The sequence below is a fragment of the Dermochelys coriacea genome, chromosome 11 (assembly GCF_009764565.3).
Source record: "Dermochelys coriacea isolate rDerCor1 chromosome 11, rDerCor1.pri.v4, whole genome shotgun sequence".
NCBI lineage: Eukaryota > Metazoa > Chordata > Testudines > Dermochelyidae > Dermochelys > Dermochelys coriacea.
In genome coordinates this window covers 43042477-43054759 of record NC_050078.2, presented here as the reverse complement: position 1 = coordinate 43054759, position 12283 = coordinate 43042477, and the positions used below count along the sequence as shown (strand labels likewise).

Genomic DNA, 12283 nt, shown 5'->3' with positions numbered 1-12283 from the left:
GCTTCTTTTGGAGTAAGAGAGCTAAAACAATAGGGGCCACCAGCCAAAACACAGGCTGAACACAAGGCCAGTCAGCACCTGAGCTATGTGGGCAGAGGGCTTTCACTGAGGCTGAATGCAAACACACACAGCTGGGTATTGTTTTGGTGGAGCTCTGTGTGAGATCAGATGCAGTGAGAAACACCACAGAAACAAGCAGGAAGGCAAAAGTAAGCACCAGAGATGCGCTTGTAGCCTGGGAGAAAGCTAAGTGAGAGAACTTTTTGGTAGAATAATGGCTGGAAAAAGAATCTTGAAATACTGAGCAAGGAAACTGTCCCCTGTTGTTTGATTCCTACTTTGTACAAAATCCTGTGTCCTTGAACATTCTTTGTAAATAGGATTGCATCAAAGAATATCTGACTCCATCACCAATTTCTCCTCCTAGCTGAAACTGACAAGACCCCAAATTCAGCTAACCACTCAGGTCAAAAAAGATTATGTGCAGCTGAGGGTTTTTTTAGGTTGGGAGTATTCTAGTTAATCCTTACTTGGACACTAAATTACTCTACAATCTTCCTTTTACCATGGAATGTGTTATGCTTAGAAAAAAATATCCCACTGTAAACCAGAGAAGATGTTTGGCTGGGCAAATATAGCATGTTACTGTTCCTGCACTGGTGCAGTGGCTCTCAGCTGTCATTCCCATAAGCAGGTGGTGTAAAACAATAGCTCAGCAGTCACATTTTCCAAGCTGTCTATCAGGAAGCAGCAGAGCCCTCCTCAGTGAGAGACCGTCAAGACTTTGAGATCCCCGCTAGTCTGTGTGTCTAGCGGAGACAAAAGGCCACACAATGAAGTTCCACTACACACCCCTCCTCTTCTTTTGCTCAGGTAAGCTCATTTCAACAGTTGGTTCATTTTTGGTTTGGTTCATTGCTTAATGTGTTGCCCGCTGCTCCTTGTATATAACATGAACTGTGTTAATAAACTTTATGAACTTGAAAGGATGACATACAAAATTAATAAAATACTGGCTTCTAAATGCAATGATATCAGTTTATTCACATTTGAAGACTGAACAAGTGGAGAAATATTCAGATGCTTTAATCACAGTATGCACTGAGTTCAAAAGTCGAGCTGCTTTCTCCCCTCCACATTTGCTGCTTTTTTTCTGCCATGTGCCATGTTTTAGCACAGAACAAAAAAGACTTTGAAATCTTTGGGGATTTTTAACACATATGGCTTGAAATGCAATATACTGTAACAAACGTTTTCATTTATTTGTGGGGAATACTGATAAGTATACTGAATTGATTGACAGCTGCATGTGTTGTGCTGGGACCTATTAATAATTCCAATTAAACTGTCCCCTAAGAGATTAAGTATTTTGTAATCTTAAATATTTTTCACCAAATTAAAAAAATTACTATATTCCTACCAAGACCTATTAGAATAGAACTGTAGGAAGGATTTTGTTAATTGGATTAATAGAAACCAGTGTAACTCTTGACCTAAATATAACTCTGGAATCATAACATACCGTCTGAAACATGACACCCAATACTGCCCTTCCTGTCAGTGGAAACAGGAGCTGTTTGTCTGCAGCAGAATGTGATGTAAACTTCCGTGTTTTGCCATCCAAGCATCTTAATAGCAAGAGTTGTGTCATTTCAGTAAATCTGATCCATTTGGAGAAAAGTATTTCATATAGTATAAAGCAGCTGAGACCCAGGAGCAGATTACAGCTGGATCCTGAGATTCCCAGCTCAGCTATCTTAAAGGACATGAGAGTAAATCAATTAGAAACCAAGTGAAATCCTGGTCCCACTTAAGTCAATGGCAACACTCCAATGGCCTTAAATGAGCCAAGATTTTGCCCTAAGAACCTATTCAAGAGTCAGAAAAAGGATTTTCAGAAGGGCTAACCTCTGACCTAAATCTGCTCCCATCAGAGTCTATTCCCTGCTGGATGAAAAGATCACTGGGAGTAAAACAGGCGGCTCTGCAGAGCCAGCTTCGCTTTCCATGCTGCTACCTGCGATACTGAGTACAAGGAAACGTGTTGTGCCCTTGTAATACTGCATTAGCCAGGCTGCAGTTTGGTCCCTTGTAGGTAGTGGAATTTAATTTAATGCTTTCTCAACCACATGACACACCCCACCTATTTTCACAAGTAGTTTTATTATGTGTATTCTGCCAGTGTGAAGAGAATGAACTGACTCGTAAAAATACGCTGTTACTGAAAATTTCAAGTTGATAGCAGCTTCTAGAATATATGCAATGTAGCAAAGAGCTTTAGCATTGTATATTATCCCTCTCACAACTTGTGAGGGTTTGGGTTTCCATATTATGCAACATCTGCAAGGGCCATTTTTACATACCAACTGTTCGCTTTCACTGTGACTTGAAGCAGATGTACACAACCATTTTCTAAAGAAAAGATGAAAGTATGTAGGAATAAGACTGCAAGATGACCGTTCCCTTGTGGCTCTCTCAAAAATGAAATGGGAACTCATCATGAGGGTATGTGACTGATCAAAATAATTTCTAAAGCAGATTTTTTTCTGTATATGTCTGCTCACTGAAAGAGTGAGTGAGCAAGATATGGGAAGAGGAAATGGAACAAACATTGAATAAAGATAAAGTGTTAGGTCTATCTTGTCTGAAGTCACACAAGCCTTTTAATTAAGAGGGAAAGCCTGTTTTCCTTTTCCATGAGGATTTGAAATGACTGACTTGCATGCTGTTGCACTTGAAATTCAGATATAAAATAAGATGAAGCTGGATCAGTCAACAGATGTACACAGGGAGCAGATTGCAGGAACATAGCGTTAATGTCTTCTTAACCACACAGCCATGCTGAGAATCACTCCCAACAACTCCCAGCATTCAAAGCTTAGCATAAGCTTACATAAATAAAAAACAAGAACAAGCCACAAGCTGGCACTTTTAGCTAAACATACTAACATTATTTGTGCATATTCTTTAAACCTCCAGTGTTATGGGCAAGGACAAGAATGTGGATCTAAGAAAAAAGATGCAAGAAATACCTGGCAATGAGTCTTCAGTTTGCCTAACTATCCAAAAATGCAGGGTGAGATAGGTTTTAGGAGTTTAATGAAGCCTGATTCCAACTTTGATGGTGGGAGTTCTTGATGTTCGTTGGTCTCCTGGATGGAACTGTATGTGTTTTGAATTATACTTGCTCTTGCAAGCAAATATTACTCAGAATCAGAATTGGTTATCATCCCTGATGACTATGAAATAGCCTAAGACATGGTCTACAGATAAAAAGAAGCAATGAAATAGTAAATAAGCTTTGTTATGGTTAGAGTCCCTCACTAAACTGGCACATGACTTTGTATCAGTAATATTCGGAAGATGTCCTTACCAAGATTGCAATATATTCTATCACTGTCTTACTGATGACATATTTGCTGTTCTGTAGCTGGTCTGATCCTGTGCTCTGAACATGAAACTCGTCTAGTTGAAGATTTATTCAAGAACTACAACAAAGTAGTGCGCCCAGTGGAAGATCATCGTGAGGCTGTTGTAGTCACAGTTGGGCTGCAGCTGATTCAGCTTATTAATGTGGTACAGTATGAATGATGATGTTTAACTGTGTTTATTTATATGAGCTCATCAAACATTTCTTCTGAATAAGCTTTTTCCCTAAACTTTCTGTTTGTTGTTTTGAAGGATGAAGTAAATCAGATTGTAACAACCAATGTACGCCTGAAACAGGTAACCTCTGAATCTCATTATTCTTGCTATTCCAAAGCAAATCAATGCCCTGGACCTAATCAGGAATGTGCTACTCTCCAGACATAAATATTACACGTACAACATTTTCTGTTATGGTTTTCTGAAGCAGCTTAGGCAGATGGCAGAACTGACTGATGATTTCTTTATACAGTCCTGGAACCTTGAAGTTCCATTGAACAACATGGAGCTCCTGAAAAAAGACACTCTGCATTTGACAAGATGTCCTTCTCTGATATTTTTCAAACAGCAGATTTGTGTTACAGTTATTTTAGATTATTGAGGTAATCATCATGTATTGTTTGAACATATATAAGAAAGCAGCATTGGTAGAAGGACACATACAGTACTTTTGTGCCTATCTACATGTATCAATGGTATGACAATCAGTAGATCTTGGAAATATTATATTTAGTTCCAGCAATACCCATAACAGTTTTCCACTAGCTAAAATTCTTTTTATAGCAATGGACGGATGTCAACCTAAAATGGAATCCAGAAGAATATGGTGGGCTGAAAAAAATTCGTATCCCATCTGAGATAATCTGGCGCCCCGATCTTGTTCTTTATAACAAGTAAGTAGAGCTAATGGTACAAAAACTCTGCATAGAGCCTCATATAACAAAAAAATACAGAATCTGAAGTAGAGGAAGGAGACCAATGATCATCCTGGTGTTTTTTCAATACCTATTTGAACACTTCATATGTGTCTGAATGACTAGCCAAGCGTCACTTGGATTAGTAAATGGAAAAGATCGAGAGAGAGAACGTCTAAAACAGGGTCTGAAACAGTTATAGTAAATCCAGTGCAGGACAGAAAACCTGTCTATCTTTTGAATATCAAGACCAAATTCTTGGCATGCACCCCTCCTCATAACCTAATGACAGGGAAGTTACACCCTGGTATTTCAGCCCTCCTTCAGATAGATACTGTATTATATGTATGTCAGTTATGCTATCCATGTCACTGTTAATTTCCTCTTCCTTTTGCAGTGCAGATGGTGAGTTTGCTATTGATCAATTCACCAAAGTTCTTTTAGAACATACAGGCAAGATCATGTGGACACCACCAGCAATTTTTAAAAGTTACTGTGAAATTATAGTCACACACTTTCCATTTGACCAGCAGAACTGCAGTATGAAGTTGGGCACTTGGACGTATGATGGTACAGTGGTTATCATAAATCCGGTATGAATCAACTTTTTAAATGAGAGTACCAGTAGCCATTGAATATTTTAATCTGAATTATTTTTTCACACATTTTTTTTCTTTTTCTTTTTTTAAAGTCTCAGGTTTAAATGTTAATTGTAAACTGCTCTGATTGAAAAATAAGCAGGTACTAAATTACTGAAATTATTAATTACTGATGCCAAAATATAGAGTGTACTACCAGCAGTATTCAGCACTACAGGTCTTCTAGAGCTATTCTGCACACATTTAGTGCATAAACTTCATGGTCAACAGCACGGCTAAAACTCAGAGAGCCAACTCCTCAAATTGGCACAGCTCCATTGACTTCAGTACAGCTATGGCAACTCTTTGTTAGCTGTAGTAGTATTAGGGCTTAGTATTAGGACACAGCCACTAGATTGTGATTACACATGTATCAGTAGGGTTGACATTCTCACTCCTGGAACAAAGAGTTCCCTCAATCATATACATTGTCTGTCTCTCTTTCTCTCTCTCTCTCATTTTCTATAATTTATTGGTCAGTAGCTCTTATTGAGCTATACTATTTATCCTGTCAGGAGAGTGATCGCCCAGATATGAGCAACTTTATGGAGAGCGGCGAGTGGGTGATGAAAGATTACCAGAGCTGGAAGCACTTCGTTTACTATGCCTGTTGCCCTGACACCCCATATCTGGATATTACTTACCACTTCCTCATGCAGCGCTTGCCTCTCTACTTCATTGTCAATGTCATCATTCCCTGTCTGCTCTTCTCGTTTTTAACTGGGTTAGTGTTTTATCTGCCCACTGATTCAGGTATGTGCATTGATTACATTACTGTAATAAGCTCCTGATTCTCAAAGAAAAGAGCAATAACTAACAATTAAGTCAATGGGATCTGTCAGGATCAGCCCCTAAAGTGATGGATGCTATAAACCTAGCTGAGGAACAGTTTAAACTCTAAAACTGCTATTATATGGGCCTGACCCAGCTCTCTTGGAAATCAGTGGTAAATCATTCATTCAGTTTCACTGGGAGCAAGGTTCAGCTGATTGATTTTCTGCCTTTGAAATTAATGTATTAAATATGTTAATAAACAATCAAAGGGTGACACTGGAAACCCTGATATAGCACGTTTGGGTAGGGGATTGTTTCAGCCATTAGCTTCTGTGGTGGCATGAATAAATATATTAAGCAGCCCTGGGCTCTTTCTGTGCCTCACTGTTAGGTGCTCTCTAATCTGAGAAAAGCACCTATTCATTGCAACCATTTCCTGGTGCTTAATTTGTCTTAATCCATGCCAGGATTTTGTCCCTTATCCTTGGTTGTTTTTTTCCTTCAATTTCCTTTTATGAAGGGTCTTATCAGGAGCTTTTTTTAAAAAAATGCATGTCACTGGACTGAACAGAACAAAATGAATGTTCATTGTGCTTTGTGGTTCAGTTTTGTCACCCTTAGTTCTAAATACGGTTGCCAACCCTCCAGGATTGTCCTGGAGTCTCTAGCAATTAAAGATTAATCTTTAATTAAAGATTATGTCATGTGATGAAACTTCCAGGAATACGTCCAACCAAATTGGCAACCTTAGTCCTAAAGGAAGTCTCAAATACCGACTGAGCTCTAAGGCCGTGTGCTCTCTTGTCCAGTCAATCAGCCCCCGGTGAAGCTGCCATTTATCCAGAGCAAAAAACAAAGCCACCCAATGGAGCTGAGGAAATCAACCCAAAGGAGCAAGCCCTGATTAGAGGCTGTGTTTACTCACTTAACTCCTGCAGCACATACTCATGCTCATAGCAAGTGAGTTGTCAGTACCTTCAACCTGTCCCCAGTCCCAGTTTTGTCCGTGATGCTGGGGCCTTGATCCTAATTTGATCCCTCCACAGTGGCACAAGAACATGAATGACCAGACAGGTTTGCTGCTTCTTGTGATGCAGGAAGATATAAAAGTAGTCCTGATGTATAGGTATACATTCAAGTATCCAAAATGTACCAGCAACCAATCACCCATGAAATCACATTCTCTTTCTCTCCATGATTAATACCCTCTGCACTGTACCACATTAATGGCAGTGTTGTTGTTTTGTTCTGCATGGCAGGTGAGAAGATGACTCTGAGCATTTCTGTTTTGCTGTCTTTGACTGTGTTCCTTCTGGTCATTGTGGAGCTGATTCCTTCTACTTCAAGTGCAGTGCCCTTGATAGGCAAATACATGTTATTTACCATGGTGTTTGTCATAGCATCAATCATCATTACCGTCATTGTAATCAACACCCACCATCGCTCCCCAAGTACCCATATTATGCCACAGTGGGTGAGGAAGGTGAGAAGGATTATTTGTGAATTTCTCTGCTCGAGCACGGCCTTAAATATTTCACTCTGAGGTTTATGTGATAAAAATCTCAAGGTGTTGGGGGGAATTTCCTAATCCAGATAAATCTCAGGGCTCCCTGGCTGGACTGCAAAATCACTGCTTTAAGTAGCAAAATTGCCTGTTGTTGGGTAGACTATCAGAGGGAAAACCCAATATCTGGGAGTCAGATGAGGCAAAACAAAGTGGCAGCTGTGAACACAGAAAAGGAATTAGGTAGGTTGCTTATATAGCTGTTTATGGGAACCGACAGATTATCAGGCTGCACTCCTGGCCCAGCCAGTGGCCAACTCCATCAGCCAGCTGCCTGCCCAGGTGTTCATTGTGGATCCACAGAGTGGAGCTCAACTGGGGCTCCCATGACAACTCCTCAGCCCATTCCTTACTCTTCTATGAAACAACATTATTCCACAGCTGCTGGGAAAGGAGGGAAATCTCCCTCTCCAATTTAAATGATGGCCACCAGACCTTACCAAGACTCATGGCAGAGTTGTGGGTATGTCTCCACCAGGGAAACCCAGACCATCTGTGGCCACTCCTGCTAGTCTTTCCCTTACCCAGCTTGCATGAACTGGCATTAAACTATTAGGCCAGACCTACCACATACAGACCCTATATCTTTAAAATTGCTCCTGTGTTGCAGTAGAAATTGTCTTTTTTTTTTAATGGAACTTTAAAAATTATTATTTTATCGAATCCCTGCAAGGCAGAAAATCCCCAGCAGAACGTGAGGAATTTTAAAAGGCTAAGTCTGTACATGCTGTGTGATCAGGAAGAAAAACCTCCACTGATTTAAAGAAGGTAGTGAAAATCTGTGTTTATGTAAGTGAAACAGGATAGCCAACAAGAAGAAGGGACAAGCAAAAGCAGGCCAAAGGGATTTCTCTGCAACACTTCTAGACAGTGTGGGCCCAATCCTCATTTGGTGTGTATCAGCATAGTTCCATTAAAGTCAGTCGAGTTGCGCCAATTTATGCCAGTTGAGGTTCTGGTCCTGGGTGTTATACTCCAGTTATGTTTGGATCCTGTTAAATCAGTATACATTTTATATGGCAAGCAAGAAATTGTTTCTTGAAAATGTGTGAGAGGCTTGTGTATGATTCAGTAAGCTCCAGGGCATCAGATTTATACAGGACAAGTAAAGTGTGACTAAGGCATGGGCTGTGACATACTTTCAAACAGGAAATTTCTAGCAAATCCAGTAGAGGAGATTATTTGGTAGTTAAGAATGTTGTACCTGCTTTTCTTTGTTGTAATGCCACATCAGTAAGATAATCTCCCTAAATTAATACAATTTCTTTTTTCAGATCTTTATTGACACAATCCCAAATGTTATGTTTTTTTCAACAATGAAACGACCATCCAGGGATAAACAAGAGAAAAGGATTTTTACAGAAGACATTGATATTTCGGAAATCTCTGGGAAACCATGTCCTACTGCTGTCAACTTCCACTCCCCACTTACCAAAAACCCAGATGTGAAAAGTGCTATAGAAGGAATCAAATACATTGCTGAAACGATGAAATCAGACCAAGAATCCAGTAATGTAAGGCATTTTTTATGTGTGATTCATCCTTCGCTTTTAAAATAAGACACTTTATTTTCTGGGAAAAATAAATCTTTCCATTTCTCACAAGTACACCCCAAACATAGTTTCTGCTGTATCAAAGAGCCCTGTTATTCCCTTGATGCAATCTGTAAAGAATGATAAATAAAAGTTACAGATGACAATTGCGTCTTTGAAAAAAATTATGCACTAAGATTTTCCAAGTGTAGTACATGAACTCAGAGAGGAGTGAGCACGGATAGTTAGAATGGTTTCAAGGAAATTAACAAGATTCCTAATGTATTTCATGCAGGACATTTTCCTAATATAATAGGCAGTTTGCAGTACACTCAAAGCTGGGAAATAAATCTTAACAAAACTCCATGCTAACAGAAACATTTTTATTTTACCACCTCAGATCTTACATGTGATATGCAAATGTTAATTCCAATTTTGATAAGCTTTGATTTGGTGGACTCAGTGCTCCAAATAATTCCTATAGGAGGGGCACATAATAGGCATCCTTTAGAACACACTGGCCTTTTCTACAGTACCACCCAAATGAAGGCTTAGACAGCATTTCCCAGGAAAAGCTAAAATTTGCCCCTCTTCTGTAGCAAGTTAAGTATATGTGCTAAAACCCTTATTTATAACTCCTGGTTATATACTTCTGTCCTGAGTTGTTTCTAACATTTGGAGGTTAACTTTAATACTAATTCAGCACTTATCATTTTGAAGGATCCCAGAGACTTCTCAATTATATACAAAAAGCACCATTGAGATGCAGATGTTTCTGGATGAGTGGCAGCAGCAGCTTGAGCTTGGGGCGTGTTGGTGAGAGAATTATTTTGGGCACCCCCAATTTAACTAATTCATTTTGGACCACAATATGAAAAAAAAGTGCAAAATTCTCGCCTGAATGTTTGACTGCAACGGAAATGCTGGCTCAGCTGAGATAGTTAGAGGTTCAGTCAAATACTCCAGTTTGCATCTGAGTTCATTTTGTGGGTGAAAACTGCACCTGAAAAAAGGGAGGCCTGACCTCAGCTCTTTTGAAGATTTGCACCTCATTTGTAAGGAGGCTCTTTGAATCACTGGTTTCAGAGTAGCAGCCGTGTTAGTCTGTATTCGCAAAAAGAAAAGGAGTACTTGTGGCACCTTAGAGACTAACAAATTTATTAGAGCATAAGCTTTCGTGAGCTACAGCTCACTTCATCGGATGCATTCGATGAAGTGAGCTGTAGCTCACGAAAGCTTATGCTCTAATAAATTTGTTAGTCTCTAAGGTGCCACAAGTACTCCTTTTCTTTCTTTGAATCACTGGGAGCCTTTTGAAATGGTGCTCAGCTGTCTGTGTGGTCTGTGCATCATTTCTAACATTTACAAAAGGTTTCCAAGACAAATTGCAAAACCAAGCTGGGGGTTGTAGCCATTCTGGTGAAATGTAGCACTTACGAAGTACTTGAAAATAGTAAGTGATTATCACAGTCCCACTGGGAATTAGGTTTCAGAGTAGCAGCCGTGTTAGTCTGTATTCGCAAAAAGAAAAGGAGTACTTGTGGCACCTTAGAGACTGACAAATTTATTAGAGCATAAGCTTGCATGAGCTACAGCTCACTTCATCAGATGCATTTGGTGGAAAAAAAGGAATTAGGTAAATCTAATAGTCAGTTTTACAGATGGGGAAACTCAGGCAGAAAGGTTGGAAAAGCCTTAGGTTACAGAGAGTCATTGTTACAGGCAGGATTAGACTGTATGATTCCTGTGTGCCCACTCCCGTGCTTGGCACACTACTCTGTGCTCACTCACACTGCTTGTCTCCCCACAGAAGCTGCTTAGCAAAAGCCCCAGTTCTGAGCAAGTAGCTTGGAGGTTCTTGAACTGGCAAAGCCAGCTTGGGCACCATTGTCCCCCACAACTCTGAACTGAGTTTGGCTCCCCACAAAAATCCAGGGGCCTATAGAAAAGGGTATTATGTCCCAAAGGTTGCTGGATGGACAAAATGGGGACCATGAATAACCTAAAACCTTTAGGAAAAATGGTGACTGGTTTTGAACACTCACAATTGGCATACACTTTTAAGACTCATTTTGCAGTCTAAAGGGTATTGAGGTTTATTTTTAAAAGAGCCTAAGGGATTTAGGAGCATGTGTTCCATTAAAAGCCAATTGGAAGGCGCTTTGAAAAATCTTCTTTATTTAAATTAAAACCCAGGCTAGCTTTGATATTTATAAGTCCCCACAATCAGGAATAAGCTTGTGGCCAAATGTCTGTAGTGCTCTGAAATGCCCACTTTGGCAGCTGTCCGCACACTGCAGAGTGATGTGTGGGAAGGGGGTGGGTGTTCAAGAGTCTTGGCTGGAAACACCATGGCAAATCTCTGCTCTTACAAAATGAGCAATATGATCTTTTAACCACTATAGAGCACACAGGACCTCTGTTCTTAAGGCCGCCATTGAAAGGAAGGTTGAATCACCCCTTAATTTGAATTTGTGAGTCCGGCTAGCATAGGCGTCGCAGACCACTAACTTGTCACTTCAAAGAAAGTGAGTATTTTTCCATAATAATATTAGAAGCCAGAGAGAAGCTTTCCTTTGCAAAGATAGTAATTGCCCACACTTTCATATTCTGCCTTGTAAGGAATATAGCTCTCAGGAGGTTCTAACTGTCTCCTCTTTCTTTCATGCCCAGGCTGCAGAAGAATGGAAGTTTGTTGCAATGGTAATTGACCATCTTCTCCTTGGTATCTTCATGCTGGTTTGCATTATTGGAACACTGGCCGTGTTTGCTGGTCGTCTTATTGAATTAAATCAAGAAGGATGAATATTAAATCTAAAATGTGTACTATCCCTGGCCAGGGGTAGCACATCTTTATTCACTTCATAGGCTTTTATTGAATACATTTCATTGTTCTAACTGTTGTGTTCTTCCCAGCTGTCTGAAGGTTGCACAGCTTAGAATCACTTCCCCTGGGGAACAAATAAAGGAAAAATTTAAATGATGTTTTCCACACTTGGAATTTCTGAGCCACTTCCTGGTGATGTCTTTTTTGTCAAAAGAAAAAGATCTGTGCCACTGACAATGTGAAAATGCTATGGAAATGGCTGTAAACCAGGTTCTGACCCATTATAATAATCTTAAAAAACATTAATGTATAAATAGAATGTTTAACTTTGAAACATATTAAGGGCCAGATTGTGTCCCAGCTGCAGCCCATGTCGATAAAGTATAACTGATAATAGAATTCTTCACTTCATGTTTTATATGTGCTTTAGATCATTATCTAAACTTAGCTTTCAAGCTGGTTTTAAATCTCTGATATGTGGTTTCTGTATTGGCCATGTCACAAATGACCCTTCCATTAGCAAGAGAGGTGCCACCAGCAGAGGGCTCTAAAATTCCATTGTTAAGTGTGATTTTCAACTACAGGTGACTTTGTGAAAAGTGCTTCTG

General features: G+C 39.7%; 1 protein-coding gene across 1 annotated transcript; it reads left to right on the top strand.

Moving 5' to 3' along the window:
* Window positions 1-647: 647 nt before the first annotated feature.
* On the top strand, window positions 648-11757 carry CHRNA1 (cholinergic receptor nicotinic alpha 1 subunit). The gene is made up of 9 exons (XM_038421749.2): window positions 648-873; window positions 3431-3576; window positions 3682-3726; window positions 4210-4319; window positions 4738-4933; window positions 5494-5731; window positions 7012-7235; window positions 8591-8830; window positions 11522-11757. The coding sequence occupies exons 1-9, from the start codon at window positions 834-836 to the stop codon at window positions 11651-11653; spliced, it is 1371 nt and encodes a 456-aa protein (XP_038277677.1). The 5' UTR covers window positions 648-833; the 3' UTR covers window positions 11654-11757.
* Window positions 11758-12283: the final 526 nt, after the last annotated feature.

Excerpts from the sequence above, each read along its gene's own strand:
- CHRNA1 (XM_038421749.2), top strand. The coding sequence starts at position 834 with ATGAAGTTCCACTACACACCCCTCCTCTTCTTTTGCTCAG. Across the intron at positions 4,934-5,493 it reads CAGTGGTTATCATAAATCCG|GAGAGTGATCGCCCAGATAT; the intron begins GTATGAATCAAC and ends TTATCCTGTCAG. Across the intron at positions 8,831-11,521 it reads CAGACCAAGAATCCAGTAAT|GCTGCAGAAGAATGGAAGTT; the intron begins GTAAGGCATTTT and ends TTTCATGCCCAG.